The sequence below is a fragment of the Salminus brasiliensis genome, chromosome 6, assembly GCF_030463535.1.
Source record: "Salminus brasiliensis chromosome 6, fSalBra1.hap2, whole genome shotgun sequence".
NCBI classification, from domain to species: Eukaryota; Metazoa; Chordata; class Actinopteri; order Characiformes; family Bryconidae; genus Salminus; species Salminus brasiliensis.
Window position 1 is genome coordinate 3107795 of NC_132883.1, and position 22552 is coordinate 3130346.

At 43.9% G+C, this 22552-nt stretch overlaps 1 protein-coding gene across 1 annotated transcript; it reads right to left on the reverse strand.

The window, feature by feature from the left end:
* Positions 1-362: 362 nt before the first annotated feature.
* On the reverse strand, positions 363-21853 carry rexo1 (REX1, RNA exonuclease 1 homolog). The gene is made up of 16 exons (XM_072681326.1): positions 21570-21853; positions 18272-20175; positions 17135-17236; positions 14708-14942; positions 13930-14087; positions 12391-12528; positions 10326-10449; positions 8886-9011; positions 8219-8359; positions 6941-7054; positions 5409-5482; positions 4956-5066; positions 4312-4427; positions 3579-3717; positions 3374-3494; positions 363-2397 (listed from the first exon to the last, which is right to left on the reverse strand). The coding sequence occupies exons 1-16, from the start codon at positions 21712-21714 to the stop codon at positions 2309-2311; spliced, it is 3837 nt and encodes a 1278-aa protein (XP_072537427.1). The 5' UTR covers positions 21715-21853; the 3' UTR covers positions 363-2308.
* Between the last annotated feature and the right edge of the window lie 699 nt (positions 21854-22552).

The window sequence follows — 22552 nt, forward strand, 5'->3', positions numbered from 1 at the left end:
AGGGGTATAAAAAAAGCCTCCCAGCATTGAGCTGTGGAGCAGTGGAAGAACTGTGCTCTCTGGAATGATGGATGGTGCCCCATCCAATACTTATGGGATTAAGGGGAATTGAGGGATGAGGTGAGGTGACTTGGGATGGTGATCATCCAGCATTCTAACCTTGCAATGAAATCCTCACAGCAATGCTCCTCCAAATCTAGTAGAAAGGCTTCCTCCTCTCTGGATAGTAAAGACAGTTACTCCAATAAAAGCAGGATTGACACATGAAAAAAAACAACAAAAAAATCCTGATTTTCAGTAAGAAACTACAGTTGAGCAGGTGTCCCAATACTTTTGTCGTGTAATACACAGAGACGTGGTCATTTGATTTAAATCATTTAATAGAAAACAAAAATAGATACAAAACAGCTTTGATACGCATATTTACAGCACATGGCTTTAAGGTTAAACCATTTCATAACAGAACAAAATGCCTTAAAGAAACGAGGGGGGTTGGGGGGGGGGGGGCAGAAACAGTGTAATGTCAGCTGTTACAGTGGGTTTACAGTGATTTAGTGTAGGTAGGCGTACAGGCCGGGCCTATTCTGAGTGACTGTATTAGCCAGCCAGCTCAGATCCATGCATCTCATAGGCTGTGATACTCAAACAAAAAAGGGGGTGGCTTAAAGCAAAATCTGGTCTTATGACCATCTGAGTGAAGAAAACCAAAAACGTCTCTTTTCATCTGCTGTACAGATTGACTACGACCACCAAGTGCATCTTTCATCACAGTTCTGAAAGGCATGGGCTTCCCAAGACAGCTAGGGGCAGGAAAGGAACCTTCTTCAGGTATGTAACTAGCTAGGGGGCAGTAGACGTGTTCCTATATGCTGTTCGTTTCCTTGGGCTGCTAATAAATCAGCACTAAACAAGACCTAGTCGGTAGAACTGTGGGTTTAATACTGTCACATATTTTTAATTCCGTCTTCACCTCAGGCTTCCCAGCAGTGCAACCAACATACAGCCTTTCAACAGAAGCAGCAGCCTCGCCTACAGCCCCCACCCCCACCACCACTACCACTACCAATGACTGTTGTGCAGGGTTGGAGGGGGTCATCTTTTGTCAAAGGTACAGGGAAACACAAAGTTAAATAAATAACAGTCTCTCTTTTTACCTCTACTCCAATGTTTTCAAGACTGAACATGCTGCCTGAAGGGGGCGCCGTTTGGGGGAAAGCAGGCTTTGTCTCAGCCTGGATCAGGACTGATGACTTGCATCTATCTGGCTAAAGGTGAAGGGGGAGGAAAACTCCCCTGATTTTTCAAACATTTCTGCGTAATAATTGAATAATGACTAGAAAAGCTCTGTTCTAGAGTAAAGTACCGAGCCACAAGTGTTCTAAGAGGTGGTGATCAGACCCAGACATCTGAAGAGTTGACCCTTCACACCTTAAGCTGCTTATTATATCGTCATTAATCTTAATGCAGACACTATCGTAAATGCGTTTGGCTTGGCCTAGCTAGTGGGGTCCCACAGGGTTCTATTCTGGGGCCTATAAAACTGATGTTAATTAAGGCAGTAATGTAGTTAGGAGAGTTATGGCGAAGTGTGGGCTTGAATATAGGGTTTCCCAAAGCTTCATCACAGAAAGTTACTACCAAATGAATATGAATATCATTGTTTTATGGTCACTTTAGGATCATTCTGAGATGGTTTGGGCCTAAAATGTAGTTTTATTGAACACATCCACGGCGTAGGGACACATGCAGGTAAAATAGTCCCTAAACTAAATCTATATTTTTAAGCTTTTCCACAATTCGACTATGAACAACATTACATATGAGGCTCAGAGGACTCATGTAGGTTCACTGGCGGGTTCGGGTAGTAAATACAGTGGCTAGATTTGTAGTTGTGGTCAATGGCGACGCCTGGGATTCACCACCACTGTAAAGAACTGTAAAGAACCGACTTTCTGAATTCTGCAGAAATTGGAAAAATCAGGGGAACTGTCCTTAAGCAGCCAGATCTGTACAAGCTCCCCCTTTTTACAGGCAGTAAAGGGCGTCTTTCTGTCCATCTTTGTCTTTCTCCGTCTTCGTCTCGTCTTTCTTTCACATTGTTCACCTCATGTGGGACTCCAGTGCAAATTCAGACCCAACGCAGCAGCGGATGCCCCGTCACTCCGGCTTTGTTCTTCTCTTGCTTCCTTTGTTTCCCTCCTTCCCTCCTGACCTCTGCCTTCACTCTGGAGTTACAGGGTGTGAAGGGGCGAGAGAGAGAGAGAGAGAGAGAGAGAGAGAGCGAGCAGAGGGTCAAGGGGGTTCGAGGTCATCTCTTGACTTTGGCGTCCTCTTTGATCCTCCACATCATGAGCTCCATGCAGGCGGAGGCGTCCTCGCTGGAGTCGTGTCCCTCCACTGGAGAGAGGAGACAAAACGTAAGACAGTTTCAATGGACAAAAGTATTGGGACACCTGCTCATTCATCGTTTCTGGTAATCAAGGATATTAAAAATAGCTGATCCTGCTTGTGTTGGAGTAACTGTCTCTACTGTCCAGGAAAGAAGGTTTCTACTAGATTTTGGAGGATTTTGAGGATCTGATTGATTGCATTCAGCGACAAGACCATGCTAGTTAGGTTGGTGAATGATGATCGCCACCACTCCACCTCATCATCCCAATCTCCCCAGCTCATCCCAAATGTACTGGATGGAGCACCACCACCACCATCATTCCAGAGAACACAGGTCTGTCACTGCTCCGTAGCTCCTCAATGCTTGGGGGCTTTATACCCCTCTACTAGCCCATACCTGGCATTATTAGGCAGCATGGGGCCAATAGGTTTATCATGTTTATCTGCTCCAGAGAGTCCTAATCTATTGGCAGTACTTCTCTACAGGGACTGTAAAGTTTAACAAACTAATTATTAAAAAGTATTTCGTTTGATTTAATATTTTAGTTATTTAATTATTAAAAATATAGATTTATTTTCCCCCCACCCAAACATGAACCAGTAATTATTATCCCAACCTACATGAAGATACATATCCTATGCATAGCTGTATAATGAATTCCTGTTGTTGTTTTAATCACACTTACACATTTCACTCACCACCCACATGCTTATTGACACAGGTGCAGAATGCAATCACTGCAATAATGCATCATCTATATACAAATAAATAAATGAATTAATTAAAAATATTGGGTTCAGGGCTAAAATGTCTCACTAAAGGCAGATACAGGTCAAAATCTTCTTCTTAATGCCGAAAGATCTCTGATCTCAAATGATCTGAATGCAGTATCAGGGTTTGTGATGTGAGAGTAGCCTCGAGAGTCTCGTGCCTCAGCCTACAGTGCAGTGAAAGTGCTCTACTAAGCCCGGCTGTGCTCACCGTTGTCTTGGATGATGCGCTTGAGGTAGTCGGCCATGAGGTTGCGGAGAGCGCGCTTGTAGGGGAGCCCGAGACGGTGAGGGAAAACCACAGCCGTGTCCACGACCGTGCTGTGCAGCAGCTATAAAAGAAGACGGCAAGGAGGTCAGCAATGGAAACATGACCAACACTGAGCTCTGAACGAGCACACGGCCGCACGCCTCACCTTAAGGGCTAAGAGGTCACTCTCCAGACTGTGGCCGATCAGGATGGACTCGGCACTGAACATGTTCAGTAATACAGCCTGGACGTCTCGCAGCCTCATCGTGGCATTTTCCAGATCCTCCTCAGTCACGCCAGAGAACCTGGATGGACACACACACACACCATTTAAAAATGACCCCACTTTTACACCTTTACACCTTGTTACGGTAATGGTCAGTAGTGTTAAGGTAAGTCTTAAAGGCTAAAGGAGGGACGGCGCAAAAAAGGTGATTCAGTGCTGACTCAGCAGTTAGAGCTCCAGGCTATTGATGACAGGGATGTGGGTTCGATTCCCAGGCTCGGCAAGTTGCTACTGTTGGGCCCTCTCTGCTCCCCGAGCACTGGAGTTGGCTGCCCACCGTTCTGGGTGTGTGTGTGCTCACTGCCCCTAGTTTACTAGTGTGTGTGTGTGTGGCGTGAACCAATATAACAAATACCGTAATACCAATAGTAGCCCTAAAATCCATGCCTGACTGAGTGGAATCTGACCAGAAGTGATGGGAAGCAACAGACCCAGTTAAATACCCGCTATTCAACTCCACAGTGAAAACACACACACACACACACACACACACACACAGACACACACACACACACACACACACACACACACACACACACACACACACACACACACACACACACACACACACACGCTGACTGAATGGCGACCGCATGCTCTTCCAAACTCTTACCGCGTGTTGTAGTCCACCACTTTACTCTCCGGCTTCACGAACGTGTCATAAACCACCTTGAGGTCCGCGTTAATGACGGTCACCCTGGTCAACTCCAAGCCTTGCTTTGTGTAACACTGGGGGGAAAACGCAAATCAAACAGCTTTAGGCCAACCATGTTACCATGCGCTGTACATGTGTGCAATCGGTATACTGATTGTGTATGTGTCTGCACAGTGTTCAGCCATAACATTAAAACCATCTGCCTAATACTGTGCAAGTCCCCACAGTAGCTCCTCTGGGTAAGACTGGACGTCCTTTGCTCCTCAAGCCCATCAATGAACCTTAGGTGCCCAAAACCCTGTCGCCGGTTCACCGGTTGCCCTTCCTTGGAGCCAAGGACCAAGAACACCCCACAAGACCCACTGTGCCTGATGTTTTGGAGACGTTCGGACCCAGTCGTTGTCTAGAACATCACAGTTTGGTTATTTGGTCTCAGATTCTTACTACTGCTTCAAAACATCACCTCGTCACCTGCTGCCTAATACTGTCAGAAGATCGGAGCTGCTGGAACCAGATCATCAATGTTATTCACGTCACCTGGACGTGGTTTTAATGTTATGGCTGATGCTATGGCTGATGTATTTGAGTAACCACCATCTCACCATCTCACAGTCCAAAGCGTAGACCCCTCCGTTGCCGTCGGCTGGTAAGGGCTTGCTGAAGGTTTTCACATAGCCGTCTAAAGACTCCTTACGGCCATCCTGGACGTGTTGCTAGGGATGAGAATGACAGTTACGCCATAAATGCTGGGGAACCGGGCAGCAGAACCCTTCCTCCCTCTCTCTCTCTCTCTTTTTTTTTTTAATGCCGTTGGTTTAAAAAGGGTGGTGCTCCAAATCAGCTACAGCACCTTTCCTTTGTTTTGCAATCTAAGGACACCCACTGACCAACACTCTGCATCTCTGCCATCTGTCTCATTAATTTGTTGCAATCTGTGCAATATTATGAGCAGAATGAGAGAGAGACAGTAGGACAATACAGAGAGAGAGACAGGTGGCAGAGACCTGAGACCGTATGCTGGTTTACACCAGAAAGCGTCTCAACAGCAGACTTACTTTAGACACCTGACAGCCAGGAGAGCCCACAGCACCAGAGCAGCAACTGTACTGAGTCTCCCATCCTCCTGGCACTGTAAGACACACACACACACACACACACACACACACACATAAATGAAATACACAGATGCATCAAAAAAAAGAATGGTCTATTTGATTAGATCAATCAGCTGCTACCTGTCATATTCAGGGATCAAATCTGTAAATCCTTTCATCTGTAGCTCTTACTGCATAAATGGCTTCAAACAAACCAATTCATCAATCAATGAGTCAATTCAATGAACAATCCATATGGACCCTTTGCTGAACATCACAGACCCCTGGGGGTCCCCACTTTGAGATCTACGAGAGTTTGAGAGTCCTGACAGGTGATCAACACCATCAATCTGGCCGACTGTTTTGGTCACACACACAGCACTACTGAGGTCGCAGCCAACCCAAATGAACTCACATGAACTCTCTCTCACACACACACACACACACACACACACACACACACACACACACACACACACACACACACACACACGTTACCAGGAGACTCGGGAGCCTTGAGTTACAGCAGTGAGCTGCTGCTGCCGCTGCTGTATTCACGACCTTTGCATTTGTGCTTAAACCACAAAGAGAAAGGAGTAAAAGGCTAAAGGCTTTTGGATGAGGGTCATGGACCTGAGATGTTATCTGTGTGTGTGTGTGTGTGTGTGTGTGTGTGTGTGGTGTGTGTGTGTGGTGTGTGTGTGTGTTAGGGTTTTTTTCACAGTTTGTACCATACAGGCATTCAATAGCCCTCACTTTATTTAAAAACTGCTCTATATGTGTTTTTAATTGTTTTTGACCTTGTATCTTAATTGTTGCTGTTTTTCACTTTTTCACATAATGAGAATCTGGCTGTTGTTCTTTACATTGTGTCAGAATTTCATGAATGGACCAATAGAATTGCTCCAAAATGCATTGGAATAAAATCTTTTTCTATCGAATTCCATTGAAAGTTAAGGTTTTTTTTTTTTTATCTTCTTCAGCAAAGTTACCATTTTGGAGATACAAGGTTTCTGCATGAGATCCCTCATACTCAGGGATCAAATACAGAAACAGCGAACCTTTCATCTACAACAAATAATCACCTGGCTCTTCCGGGGAGCCTCGGATGCAGCCGGGCTCTTCCGGGGAGCCTCGGATGCAGCCGGGCTCTTCCGGGGAGCCTCGGATGCAGCCGGGCTCTTCCGGGGAGCCTCGGATGCAGCCGGGCTCTTCCGGGGAGCCTCAGATGCAGCCCGGCTCTTCCGGGGAGCCTCAGATGCAGCCCGGCTCTTCCGGGGAGCCTCAGATGCAGCCCGGCTCTTCCGGGGAGCCTCAGATGCAGCCCGGCTCTCGTGTGTAGCTGTCCATGCAGCAGTGGTGTGATGTGGTGTGCTAATAAATTACACTCCCTGACTGTAGGAGGAGCCCCAGAGCACAAAATACCTATCATCACATAATGCTGCTCTAAATTTACAAGGCCTTCCTTCACTTCCTTTGTCTCACAAACACACCTCTGTATCGCCGTAATCTGCCCCAGTGGTGGCTGCACTCCTCTTTGCGAACGCAGCTGCCGAGGGCGTTGATTTTGTACTCGGCTCCGCAGCGACAGCACACCTTAGAGAAGGCTGAAACAACGAAGAAATGGAGTTGACATCAGTGTGGATCTGAATCAGAGGTCAGAATGCACACCATCAGGGAGGGTCTTTGAGTGAGCGGAGTGAGACTATCGTATTATCGGTTAATATTGATAGGCCCGTATACTCCTTCCTCTCAAACCAATGACATAGTAGTTTCATAGTACTTACTGAATCATATATAGCAGATACTGAATCATTTATAATGTTAACTGTATCATATAAAGCAGATACTGAGTCATTTATAATGTTAACCAAATCACATAGAGGAGATACGGAGTCATTTATAATGTTAACTGAATCACATATAGCAGATACTAAATTATTTAGAATGTTAACTGAATCACTTCTAGTAGATGCTAAATCACTATATCAATCATTTATTATATATAATATATATAAATATATATAAATCATTTATAGCAGCAGTAACCAAATAATTTACAGTGGATACTAAATCATTTATAATATTAACAGAGTTATTTACCAGACATAAATTAAAGTACATGCTGAATCACTTCTAGTAGACACTGAATCATTTCTAGTAGATACTAAATAATCATTAATAGATTTATTATATTCAATAGTAGTGGATACTGAATCATGTATAGTAGATATTGAATAAGCCATAAACATAAAAGCCATAAAATCATTTATTTAAGATAATAAATCTATTATAGCATCTAGTGAATCATTTATAGTAGTTGGTGAATCATTCATAGTATATTCTGAATATTTCAGAAACACATACCAAATTATAAGTAACAGCAATGAATACACAATTTAAACAAATTTAAACTCTTTAAACAAAAACCTCTGGGGTCCAAGCAGTTAAAAATATACTGTATTATAGAAATATTGATCCCGATCATTTAAAGGGTATTAAAAGATCTGCCAGTCGTTCCTTCCTAAATTTAACATCAGCAGGAAAACAAACACTGCCATCTAGTGGTGGACTGATGTAATGTAAATGTATGTAAAGGGTTTAACAAAAACATATAAATATTGAAAGAAATAACATATGCTTTCCATACATTTTTAACACTGACCCCTCCATTCTTTCAGGGCCAGAAGTAATTGGACAAACTAACAATTATTAACTATTATTAAGAACTTAAAGGAGGCTACTGAATATACAGCAGTGAATGTTCTTACGGTCAGTGTTTTTGTTCTTCTCGGGAAGGTTATAGATGATCGCATGACCCAAGCGCTCTGGATTAGGTCTGGGGTAACCGTGTTCCTGCAGCTGCTCTTCAGTCAAAACATACTCTTTCAGCTTCCGGTACAGAACTGCACCTGGGGAGCAGACACACACACACAGACACACACACAGACACACATATATATGACTTCCCTACTCAAACTAAATTACTAAGCTGAATGAGTTGCTCTTAATCAAGCATGGAAATTTGGAGGGAAAAGGTCTTATGGGGTACTGGTGTCGGTATTTGTATTACTTTAAGGTTTTGAATGTCAGCCAGAACTGTGGTCTAGAAAACCTGCTAAAGCATGACTGCAGAGTGTTTAATGGCGTAACATCCCATATTAAAAGTGTAAAAAATGCAGAAATACATCATTGGATTGTACTGGAATCAAATACAATAAAATATAATGATAATAAATAAAGTATATAATATCAATAACAATCAAATATAATACAATACCACAATTAAATGATAACAGATCATATAATCACGAATCAAATGTAATATTATTAAATGAAGTATTTGCCCTTTTTTTGGGACGAAATAAAATCTAAAATAAAAGATTTCTGAACAATCCAATCATGAGGTCAGTAACAATGCTGGCATGCATGCTCTACCTTTGAGGTCCATGTCCTGCTGTTTGCCCGTGCGGTTGATGGTGTAGCTGGTCGTAGCTGCCAGCCGGCCACCCAGAACTCCCTCATGGGACTGGACCTTCCTGTTTGCTGAGCCAGAGGTCTTTTCTGAGGAAAGCAGAACAGTAAAGCTTCAGGTTGGAGGTGGGCACTATGAGAGGCTGACCATATTGTGATTATATATATATATATATATATATATATATATATATATATATATATATATATATATATATATATATATATATATATATAAAAAAATTACACTGACTTCAACTGAAACTCCCTGGACACATCACACTTCTTGTACTCCATTTAAAACAGAGCTGGGCAATATGACGATATTTTATCATATTGTGATTAATTTTGTTATCTTGATAAACAGTATGCTTCTATAAGTGTATCGTGGATATCGTCAGTTCTTAATAAGCACTGATTATCTGCATGTTTCCTTACAGAAAGTGTAATCAGTCTTGTTTAATTTAATAGAGTGAAGCATATTTTGAGTAAAAATCATGATACTCAGTATGGGAGAGTATTTGGAAAGTTACAGTACAAATTTAAAAGTACAGTACAAATAAAAGTAAAAGTAAAGTACAAATTTACACTGTGCATTTTGTCTCCCCTCTCATTTATACCTGTGTTCAGTTCAGTTTGATCTATGGGATCTTTGAGAAGGTTTCTTCCTTCTTCTGTAAAGCTGAAAGCCATTGGAGATACAAGGTTTTAGCACAACAGCAGAAATATTTGAAGTATGACGTTCTGCTTCACTGATGAAAGATTTTAACTAAGCTTCAGCTGAACAGCTCAGCAGATGGACACCAGCATAACAGGCCACTGCAATAATATTTATTATTATTTGTACTATTTATTAAATAATACACACTATTTATAATATTTATTTATACAATTGTATATTTATATTAGTTATTAATGGTAATAGTATATATTTATTAGGGTTTGTTCTTTAGATTTTTGTGTCTGTGCTTGAGCTCCAGCTGGAATAGGTCATATTAAAACAGTGTGGGAGTTGAACGTAGAGCTGGGCAATATGACGATATTTTATCGTATTGTGATAATTTTTTTAATGGTGATAATAATAAGTTTTTGTAGGCATATGGAGGAGATTGTTAGTGTTAATAAACACTGCTCAGCTGCAGGTTTCATTACTAACAGTGTAATTAGACTGGGTTCATTAGATGAAGAGCAGCAGATGTTGAGTATAAATCACTGTATTCAGTACAGGAGAGGATCTGATAGTAGTTTATAAGAATCGGACGCTACTGAGGTTTAGTGTAGTCTATGATCACATGTATCGTGATAAAAAGTCTTTAAACATTGTGATCTAGTGTTTTTACCATATCGCCCCGCCCTAACTGAACGCATGCCACTATTTGCTTGGTACCAATAGATCAGACATACTGGTGGCGGATGAGGCAGCGCTGGCACTCTTGCTGCGGAGTTTCTTCAGTGTGTTTACTGCAACGTTCAGGTAGATGTTTTTACTGTTGCTCTTTTCATACACAAGCTTCTCCTCCTCTAGAGCCTGTGGGGAGCAGCACATGAAGAGACGAGTCAATACCCAAGTATAAGCACAAAATACAGTCTGGGTCTGCTGGGCAGGAGGAAAGAGACCCTGACTCCATCAAAAGTGGAGAAAAAAAACGGGACTCTTGTATTGTTGCCCGCTACTCTACATCAATCACAGATCTGAACAATCTGGAAATATCAAATATCTCAGTTTACTTTTTTCTATTTAAATCAATTTGTTTGAATGATTAGATATTGATTATATAAGCCCCATAATTGATCTTTAAAATTAGCATACTCGCCCAAGCCCCCCCGAGTGGCCCTTATCTGGGATAGCTGGACAACCAGAGCAATGGATTCATACCTAATAATTACGGCTCGCCATATCGACAACGAGTGGAGGCTCATGTCTCGTGTTTTACAGACAAGAGCAACTGAATCCAGTGACACGGCCAGTGATCAAGCCAAACTACTGTCCGAAGCCATACAGCAGTGAGAGTTTGCAAACAAAGATCCAGCTATCATGACTTATCCAGAACACAGCAGCACGGGTCGGGTCGTCTTCAATGTTTCCAAGTTCAGCCATGTTCAGCTCCTCCTCCACTGCTGCTGGGTTCTCTCTTCACTGTAGCTTCCTGTAGCTGCTGCCTGCATCAGATTCAGACCCCTGACTCTGGCCTACAAAGCCAAGACTGGACCAGCCAGCCCCTCCATACTTGATGGCGATGGTCAAAAGCCGATCTGCACCAAGAGCCCTTCCAGCTTCAAGTACGGCTCGGCTCGACCTGCCATCCTTTAAGATCCACGGAAGACGAGCGTCCAGACTTTTTTCTGTCCTGCACCGAAGTGGTGGAACGAACTTCTCCTGGGTGTCCGAACAGCAGAGTCCAACGCTCGCTGTCCTCAAACCCAGACTGAAGACCCTACTCTTCTGAGAGTACTCAGGCGAAGAGAAGAGTACTATGGTCTCCATATTGACTTGTGTTTAGTAGAGTCTAAGATTAGAGGAGCTTTAATTTTTAGTCTATTTAAACTAGCTGAGGTTCTTCTTGAGTGACATTGAAGCACTTTTGTAAGTCGCTCTGGAGAAGAGCTTCTGATAAATGCTGTAAATGTGAATGTAAATGATAGACAACGTGCTGTGGACTTAACCAACTTGGATGTTTCGCCCACACACTCCGTTTACATTTAACATTTACATTTACATTCTCCAGAGAGACTTACAAAAGAACTCCACTGTTTACTGAAGAAGAACCTCAGCTAGTTTAATTAGACTAAAATTTAAAGATCCTCTAATCTTAGACTCTACTAAACAGTAAGGTGACCACTCTGCTATACACCCAAGTCCTCTCAGAAGAGGAGGGTCTTCAGTCTGGGTTTGAAGACAGCGAGTGTTGGACTCTGCTGTTCGGACACCCAGGGGAAGTTCGTTTCACCACTTCGGTGCAGGACAGTAAAAAGTCTTCCGTGGATTTTGAGGGATGGCGGGTCGAGCCGAGCCGTACTTATAGCTGGAAGGGCTCTTGGTGCAGATCGGCTTTTGACCATCGCCATCAAGTACGGAGGGGCTGGCTGGTCCAGTCTTGGCTTTGTAGGCCAGAGTCAGGGGGTTGAATCTGATGCAGGCAGCAGCTACAGGAAGCCAGTGAAAAGAATGCAGCAGTGGAGTGACATGGCTAAATTTAAGAACGTTGAATCCTCTTAATATTCAAACAAAACGTATTGAAACTGAAATATCCCTAAATGAATCAATATTAAACTGAATCGAATTGGAAATCAAACTGAATTGGGATCTTATGAGTCGGAAGCAAATCGATTCGGGAAATCAGTGGTGAAACCCAGCCCGTATCTTTTCTGAAATTTTTAGAAGTTTTATTATAAGTGATTTTAGATGAACTGACGTTTATTACGCAGTAATAAAAACATTAAATTATTAAATAAAGTGAAATAAACTCACCATCTGGAAAGCGACCTCCTCCGAGGAACAGAACTTAAGACATTCATCAATAAAGACAGTGAGGTAGCGCTGCCGGACGTTGGTGGGCACTTTGGCTCCAAACTCTGTGGGAATGACTGGCCGCTTCATAGAAGAGCTCTTAATTGACAGAGAGAAAGGAGAGGAGGAGGATTAGCGGGAAACTCATTAAATATATACATTTATTAATATACTTATTAATATATTACAGCACCTGCACCACAGGGATGGACTATACACATAGAATCTGCCACAGATGAGGTCAACCCCTCATTTAAATGCACCCTTTTTGGCCTTGTTACAGTTCTTCCACTGCTCTGCAGTTCAATGCTGGGGGGCTTTATACCCCCCTAGCCCACACCTGGCATTAGGCAGCATGGAGCCAATAGGTTCACGTTTGTTTATCTGCTCCAGATAGTTCTAATCTATTGGCAGTACTTCTCTACAGGGACTAGACAAGCTGTGTCATCTGTGTCAGCAATAGGTGAAACTTAAAGAAGCTGAATATTTTCACTAGAAGGGGTGTCCACAAACATTTGGCCAAATTAAACACAATTCCTGACACTGCATTTTTTTTCCAGAGACACCTCTGAGATCTCTGTTATTTCATAAGCGTTCTTCATAACGGTCTCAGAAAACATCGGTATCACATTATACAGTATTTCACAATTCTTCCACATCCTGTCCTTGTTTTTCATATTATTATTATTATTATTATTATTATATAGGAAAGAAAATCGTTATTAATGGAATTATATGTAAAATGCCTCCCTTTCTGAAAATAAATAAATAAATGAAAATAATATTATATAATAATAATAAATAATAAAATAAATAAATAAGCAAGCTGCATTTGAGGCGAAGCCCTTCTCCAGCTAATGTTTATTTTTATTATAGATTAATCTGCTAATTATTATTATTATTGTAATTATTATTATTAATTATTATTATTATTATTATTATTATATACATTTTTCATCTCTAATATTTGACTGTTTTTATTTTTAACTAAAAAAAAGTAATAAATTGGTGGGATTCACTGTTTGGCTGCATTTTTTGGGTATGACAACTATCAATTTTCATACCATGGTACATCTTACAACCGTGTACCGTGGCAACCCTCCTCCTCGTTGTCCAACACCCATTCCCAAATAACAAACAAGCTCCAATAAAGGGGCTGCAGAAGCTCGTAAAATCTGTCAAATTGTAGCATACAAAGAATAGCATATTGCAAAACCCTGTATCTCCATCTTTACTTTTCTCACTTTTTGACAGAATGTAAATCTGACAGTAAAAGTGAATATTTATACATTCATATACTTTCTAAACTTTATTTTATGACAAACAGACATATGATCTGATCTGCAGTTCTCTCACAGCCTTTTTAGCGCTGACAAGAACCGGCTACTGTACACGGGACCCATCACACAGACCGCTGTTAACCAGTGGTCAGATCGCTGAGTCAGGGGCTGAACTGTGGGATTACACAGTGAAATGCAGTGTTATTGAGACTACTGAGACCTTGAGGGTTGGGGTGTGAGCCACTCTCTTCTGCGCAGAAGTAGACACGGTTTTAGACAGCATGGCAGCAGATGTGTGAGCTTTGACTGATGGCTGATCCGGTGCCACCCTGGTGGGCGACAGTACCCCGCGGCCAGCCCGCTGCGCTTCCGATAAACCTGCAAAACACACACACACACACACACACACACACACACGTCAATAGATTACCCAACGTATACCCTATTATACCTGAATGATGGGTTCTGTAGTTAACCCTGTAGCTGCTGATCTGCTCAGTAAATCACTGATATTATTATAAACACTAATAATAATAATATCACTCCTACAGAAAGTGGTGGAGGTTCTCCATCACTGTGTTCATCATTAGAACATCTCCAAAGTTCTCCTCTCTCATGGAGTCTAGTATTATTTAGAGTTCTCCTCAGATCAACACCTGGTTTGGTGGTAAATCAGGGCTTAATGATGGTAAATCAGGTGAGCTGCTGCTGCTGCTGCTGCTGCTGATGGAGGTGAACACATCCTCCACGCTGTGCTGGCTGGACTGGGGGGCGTCCAGGAGAACCCTGGAGGAACCGAGCTCTGTTCTTTAGACTAGCTCACAGACAAGATCTCACTACTTTCCTTCTTCAGAATGAGAAGCTCTTGTTTCTCCTTTTTACTGGATTTATGTTCACCTGCTTTATCTGTTCTGATGAGATCTGATGGAGCTTCTACTGTAAAACTCTCACTGCTGAGAGACGGGGTTTAGAGTAATGTGGTGAGAACTGATCCGTACCAGGTTTTGCAGAGACTAAGGCGGGGTTCGGTCGGTGCATCACTCTCCTCTTCTCCCCTGCAAAGACAGGGCTGAGGGAGGGTTTGTGGGTGGAGCCGGAGGATGTGGATGCAGTTTTCACGGCGGCGGCGAGCTGCGCTGCTTGCTGCTGAGCTATCTGCATGCGCTGGTAACACATCTCCTGCGCGGTCATCCTCCTCTGCGGCTTCGGCGCGGTGTTCAGCGAGGTCTCAGACTGAGAGAAAGACAGCGGCTGTTATTCAGAATTCAGAAATTATATATACATACGTGTTATATAAAAGTATTGGGACACCTGCGAATTCACTGTTTCTTCTAAAATCAAAGGTATTAAAAATAATCTATCCTGCTCCATCTTTTGTTGGAGTTGAGGAGCATTGCTGTCAGCGACTTGTTCCTCTGCTCCACACCTTAATGCTGGGGGGCTTTATACCCCTCTAGCCCACGCCTGGCATTAGGCAGCATGGAGCCAATAGCTTCATGTTTTGTATCTGCTGCAGAGAGTCCTATTCTATTGGCAGTACATCTCTACAGGGACTAGACAAGCTGTGTCATCTGTGTCAGCAATAGGTGAAACTGAAAAAAAGCTGTATGTTTCATTAGAAGGGGTGTCCACATACATTTGGACATGTCATCACATTCTATGGAAAATGACGGAGGCGCCCTGTGCTGTTCTAGTCTGACGACACTCAAATCCAGAGGATTAGACCCCGCAGATGTGCGACGCTGCTGGCAGCTTTAGGCAAGTCATTGTGTAGCATAGCCTGTGGCCCACATGAGTTATGAACATGTAGCTGCTAATTTTCACACTAAAATTTAATTATTGCCATAAATAAGTCATAAATATAAATTATTATAAGTTATTACCCTCTAATACTTTATCAGTGGTCACAGGACGCATTTCGGTATCTCATGTTTTTGAAGGTGACAGCAGCACAGCCCAGGGCTGCACCTAATGATTATTTTAATAATAGATTAATCTGCCGATTATTTTTTTTATTAATCGATTGATTAATCGATGAATCAGATTAAAAACACATTTACATGTCTTTATTTCTAAAAATAACATTGAATAACAAAGCAAATAACTGCGTACAATAATTCAACATTAATAAATTAAATTATTACATTAAATTTATTCATAAATTTAAAATAAAATAAATTAAATAAATGAAAAATAAGCGCATTGCTAATGCAAACACTGCACTGTATGGGACTGAGGAGTGAGACAGGATGAATTGCCTTTAGTTTGTATGTAGTGTCTTTACTCAGACTTAAAACTTGAAGCTTAATCATTAATTACCACCATTATGTAAAAAGATTGTTTTTATAAAGCACATTTAAACACTGCTTAAGCAAATTAAACTGATAATTAAAGTAACACACACACACACACACACACACACACACACACACACACACACACACACACACACACACACACACACACACACACACACACACACACACACACACACAATATCGGGATATTGTAGTGACTGTGCTCCCCCCACTTTTCTAAGTCAGTCCAGCAAAAAGCCCCAATTCAAAATCCCCCAATTTCCATTTTAGCAGAGATTTCCACTGAACTGCACCTTCCAGAAGAGATGAAACCACACTACAACAGCAGGTCTTCAGAGGCCGATGTGTGGAACAAATACATCACAGATACAGACTCAACTCTTCTGGGAAGGCTGAGAAGCATTTGATTGAATTCAGCCTGAAGAGCATCAAACGCCACAAACTTTTGGACATGTACTGTAAAACACAATGGACATCCACAGTGTACAATAACAAGATACGTCCACAAACTTTTGGACATGTACTGTATAACACAATGGACATCCACAGTGTACAATAAGAAGTATATTGGTAAGTACAATTAAACATTGCTTAAGCAAATGAAACTGAGTAACACACACACACACACACACACACACACACACACACACACACACACACACACACACACACACACACACTCTACATCAGGCTATTGTAGTGACTGTGCTCCTCCACTTTTGAGGATTTAAGCCTAACCTAACCAGGTTTAATTTTTTGGACTGTATTCACTCGCTCTTATTATTATTATTTAATTTTTTTCAGCGTAGACGAAGCGCCGCAGGTGACGTAAGCAGATATGACAAGGTGAGTAACCCATAAATCGTGCAACACTACAAATCAATAAGGAAACTGGTTGCCAACTCTTTTAATAATCAATTATTATTTATGCAAATATTTCTTATCCGTGGAATTCGGTCATACATTTTACAGACGTCCTGTGGGAAAAGTACATCACTCCACCTCAACCCCAGAGAGTGTCTGAACAGAGCTAGACACTGATATCGGAAACGGTTCACTGAGAAACACGTGCACATCGCTTCTTATCTGTAAGAGCAGAACACTCACATTTCCTTTGGCCTTGAAATGTGAAACTCTCTTCTTCTGGCCGGGGAAGAGTGTGGTTAAAGTGCTGTGTGCGTCCTGATCTTCCTGATCCTCTCTGGGAGGCTGAAACACAAACATAAACAAGAATGAAACTGAACCCGGGCCGAGAAAGCCCGTCAAAAAGCCCCAATTCACAATTCCCCAATTTCCATTTCAGCAGTGATTTCCACTGAACTGCACCTTCCAGAAGAGATGAAGCCACACTATGTGTGGAACAGATAGATCACAGAAACAGACTCAACTCTTCTAGGAAGGCTGAGAAGCATTTGACTGAATTCAGCCCTAAGAGCATCAAACGCCACGAACTTTTGAACATGTACTGTATAACTCAATGGACATCCACAGTGTACAATAACAAGATACGTCCACAAACTTTTGGACACACAGTGTATAACGCAATGGATGTCCACAAACATGTGGACAGTATGCAATAAGAGGAGATATCCAAAAACCTTTGGATACATAGCGCCTAATACGATGGCTATCCACAAATATTTGGACACATAGTGTATAATAAGGGGTGTAAATTGCAATCATGTCCACAAACATGTGGACAGTGTGCAGTAAGAGGAGACACTTAGCAAAACTGAATTCACTAATAAAACGGGGTGTCCACAAACTTTTGGGGCCACGGTGTCTAATGAGAAGGGCTGTCCACAAATGTTTGGACATGTACTGTATCATACAATGGATGTCCACAAACTTTTGGACATGTAGTATATAATAGAAAAGGGGAGGCCACAGACTTTTGGACACGTACTGTATCATACAATGGGTGTCCACAAACTTTTGGACATAAAGTGTATATGCATAGCCACACTATTAGGCAAGCAACTGAATTCACTAATAAGGACAGGGCGTCCACAAACTTTTGGGGACTTGGTGTATAATGAGAAGGGATGTCCGCAAATGTTTGGACACGTACTGTATCGTACAACGGATATCAACGAACTTTCGAGGGGGTCTGGTGCACAAGACCGGATGTCCAAAAACGTTTGGACAACACAAGAATGAAAACCGGACTGAATTTTATATTTTGGGGGGTTTTAGAAGGATCAGCTGTCAGAAGAGCGGACACGGAGGGATCATTTGGTAATCCTGCTTGGCTTGCCTGCCTTTGTCTTCGGTTTTAACGTCCTTGGACTCATTAAAGATCCTCAGGCACTCCTCCATAGGATCTGAGTCAAAGTCTAAATCCTCCTGCAGTGCAGCGTAATCGTCAGTCACGCCTTCGACATCTTCATCTTCATCATCATCATTATCATTATCATTATTATCGTCATAAACATTATTCTCTCCTTCATCCTCAGACCCGTCATCGTCCTCTGAAGAAGACGCAGCAGCATCTGAAGCTTTTCTCTTATTGGCGGACAGAGCGACTCGTTTGAAAGCCGAAGCGGACTTCCTCACTACGCGCTCGTCTTCGTCGTCCTCGCCGTCCTCGTCCTCCTCCGGGCTTTCGTCTCCGAAAAGGTCGGCGTGACTCAGGGAACGAGGCTTGGCCTTTTTGGGTGCTACAGCCTCCTTCTCCTCCAAGGACGAGCTGCTCTTTCTGATCCTTTTGTCTTTGTCTTTGTCTTTGTCTTTGCTGCTGCTGCTTTTCCTCTTGTCCTTCTCCCGTCCCCCACTTTCCAACTGTCCATTTTTCTGCTCTTTATATTTGCTGGACTCTTTCCTGCTTTGGTCCACCTTGTCCGTTTTGGCCCTCTTGGCCTCCCCGTTCCCTCGCTCCTTCTCCCTCGATCCTTTCACCTTCTCCACCTTCTTGCTCCGACCATCTTTCCCTCCCTCCAAATCCTTCTCTTTGGATCGAACCATCTTCTCTTCCATGGTCTTTCCATGGCTCTTCTCTTTCTTCACACTCTCCTGAACAGTCTTCTTGGAGCTCTTCTCCATATTGGAGCTTCCTTTCTTGTCCTTATGGCTGCTGCTGTTGCTGCTACTGCTGCTGCTGCTTTTCTTGACAGCTTCTTTGACCTCTTTCTTTGACCTGCTGCTCTTAACCTGGCTGCTCTGTCCAGTCGCCTTTTTATTGAGCGGCTTGTCGTCCACCTCCTCGGCGTCCAGCGGCTCGAAGTCGGACTCCAAGTCCTCGCCCGTGCTTTCCGGAGGTCGGTTCTTGGAGCTACCTCTGCCATCCGCCGCCGATCTCCTGCTGTTCTCCTCCGTCGACCCAGCAGTGCTGCTCTTCCTCCGCTGCAGACGGCTCATGGGCGTGGGCCGGTACTCCGTGCCGGAGCTCTCCTCGTCAGACTCGGTGAAGCTGGCCGTGTACTTTGGAGGATCTGCGGCGCTCGGTGGGGTCTGCCTGGGTTTCTTCGAGGTCGGTACATACTCCTCGTCCGCGCTTTGCTTCTCCCAGCCTGCAGGGTGCGTCCTCTTCCTCCCGTCCACCTCCGCCGCCGGCCCGGCCGAGTCCTTCCCGCTCTTGGCGGCCGGTTTGGCTGAAAAGTTCGAGAGTGGATCATACTCCATGTCCGTGGAGGGCTTGGAATTGTCCAGCGTGTATTTACACTTGGAGGAAGACGAAGACTGAGAGCCCGCAGCAGGGGTACGGGCTGTCGCAGCAGGCGCCGCTTTTTTCACCCCAGGTTTGGAGACGGCCGTAGGGACGTATTCCATCGAATTGGCATGGCTGCTACTCTCCGTGTCCAGAGTGTACTTGCTGGAGCGCGGCGTGGGATTGTAGTCAGCAGCCTGGCCCATCTGATAGCTCCCCGGGTCGTAAGCGCTATGGGATGATGCCGAAGATGAAGCCAATTGTCTCTTGTGACCCGCTTTGACGGAGCCGCCGGAAGGCTCGTATCCCTGGTCCCCAATCTGAGAGAGCTTCTTCTTGTCCTTCTCCATTTCGCTCCGCACAGCCTCGATGGCCCGGTTGACCAGCTCCAGCTCCATCGTCCCCGGGTCCAGGGCCGGGCCTGCTGACAGATCCGATGCCTTGGCATTGTGCTGCTCCCCTGGTCTGACCACCTCAGGACTGAACGGATCATACTCTTGTTCTGCGAGAAGAGTTGAGAACATTAGAATTAGACGCCAGCAGTGATTGACGAATACGCCAATTTGGGAAATTATTATTTTAAAAAAATATACAAAGGACAAAAGTATTTGGACACCTGCTCATTCATTGTTTCTTTTAAATTTAAGGGAATTAAAAAGAATACATCCTGCTTTCGCTGGAGTAACTGTCTCTACCGTCCAGGTAGGAAAGCTTTCTACTAGATTCGAGAGCATTACCGTGAGAATTTGATTGCATGCGGCGACAAGAGCTTTAGTCAGGCCGGGATATTTGATGACCACCACCATGGATGGATTGAGAACCACCACCATTACAGATGGCACGGTTCTTCCACTGCTCCACAGCTCAATGCTGGGGGGCTTCATACCCCTCTAGCCCACACCTGGCATTCTGGCATGGTGCCAACAGGCTTGTGTTTGCCTGCTCCAGAGAGTCCTATTCTACTGGCAATACTGCTCTACACGGACTGGACTAGCTGTGGTTGTGTGTGCGCGCAGTGGGTGCAACTTAAAGTAGCTGTGTGTACTCATTTAGAAAGGGTGTCCATAAATATTCGGACATTGTGTATTTTCATAAGGGGCTAATATAATATAGACAGATGTTTAGACTCAACCAACGTATTTCTACCAATATATCCGCTGAAGCCATGGGATACAGGCCAGGCGAAATCGAGGAATGCTACAAGGAACCAACTAGAACGGTTCTAGTTCAAGCCCAGTCTTGGAGACACATACTACAACTGAACAGAGAAAACACAACATCTGCGTTCTCCAGGACTGAGGAGACCTATGGATCCTACACATCAGTGAGGGCAGGTGCAGAAGATGGTGATGGCTCAATCACTCCACAGCCCAATTCTAGCTTGGGGGGGTTCCTATGGATCCTACACATCAGTGAGGGCAGGTGCAGAAGATGGTGATGGCTCATCCACTCCACAGCCCAATTCTAGCTTGGGGGGGTGTGGGTTTACACCCCTTAAACCCATACCTGGCACTGGCCATGATGGTCATAAGGTGACCTATGGATCCTACACATCAGTGAGGGCAGGTGCAGAAGATGGTGATGGCTAGAAGGGGGGTGGGGGTGTGGGTTTACACCCCTTAAGCCCATGCCTGGCACTGGCCATGATGCCCCCAAGGAGATGCTTAGCTCTGCCACTCTAACTCATCCTAAAGGAACTGGATGGAGCTCCATTACTCCAGAGAAGCCCACTGCCCAATGCTGGAGGGGGCTTCCCCCCTCACTAGCCCCCTACAGTGTACACTGTGTACTAGATAGCTACCTAGCTAAACGCACTGATTAAAAGGGGTGTCTGTATACTTTTGGACAAAGCAGAAAGCTGGAAAGCTGGAAAGCTGGAAAGCAAGCTCTAGTCACCGTTTGAGCCCCTGGAGGTCTCTCTGGTCCTCTTAAAGCCGCTGAGTCCGGCCGGGGGTCGCGAGTGTCTGAAGTGGCAGTAGGGTCGATCACAGCCGGCCAGCGGACAATCAACCCCGCGGAAAAAGCCACTGGGCCGCAGCATGCTCTCATAACCACCGCGCTGTCGGTCACGGAGGGCTTAGCTATTGGGCTCGGCCAGCTTCTTCTCTCAGGTCGCTCCTTTTTCTCAGCCGGACAACAACAACAAAAGCTGCCTAACGCGACGCCATGGTCCGCCCGGGAGAACAGGCCCCCAGTGTGGTAGAGACGCGCGCAGGTGTGACGTCACTGAGGGGGCCACGCCGATCGCCTGTTTGGAGCGCCTTTACAATACATACACACACACACACGGACTTATATGCCTGTTTAGAGGTTTTTTTTCTGGTTCTCATTACACACACACACACACTATACAGCACAAAGCCACAACCAGGATCATGTTTTTGTTTTTTTTAGCTTAATTGCCACCTTCATTTACATACACTCCCATACTCCAGGTTGTAGCTATTAAGAGCTTTGGTCTATGGGCCTTTTTTTTTTTTTTTTTTTTTTTTTTTAAGCTCCTCCTGAGCTCATCCTTCCCTTAATATAATGAGATATGGTCTTATTGTAGGTTCCTTTGCACCTAATCTAGAAAATAGGGGGTAGATATTTTTCCTGCCTCTCTGAAGGTTAGCTAGGGTGGCAAGCTCATTCCTAGATTACGCTTGATGATGACACGAATGAACAGACGACACAGGGCAGTTTTTATTTTAGTGGTACACATAGATGAGGTGTGTATGTATGTGTATATATATAGGCCTCACTCCAAGAAGATAGAGGCCTGGTCTTGGCTTCTTCTCAAGCTGAGCGCTGCCCCCAGTGTAGAGTTCCCTCTTGTTTTGAGGTCAAGGCGGTGATTACAGGGGAGGAGGAACCAGCTATGTGTACAAGACAGATCT

Bases quoted from the DNA above. Each gene is read 5' to 3' on its own strand.
- rexo1 (XM_072681326.1), bottom strand. From the start codon at position 21,714: ATGCTGCGGCCCAGTGGCTTTTTCCGCGGGGTTGATTGTCCGCTGGCC. The intron at 14,943-17,134 runs GTGAGTGTTCTG...TCTTTCTCTCAG, and splicing joins ATTTCAAGGCCAAAGGAAAT to TCTGAGACCTCGCTGAACAC. The intron at 3,495-3,578 runs GTGAGGCGTGCG...CTTCTTTTATAG, and splicing joins GTGACCTCTTAGCCCTTAAG to CTGCTGCACAGCACGGTCGT.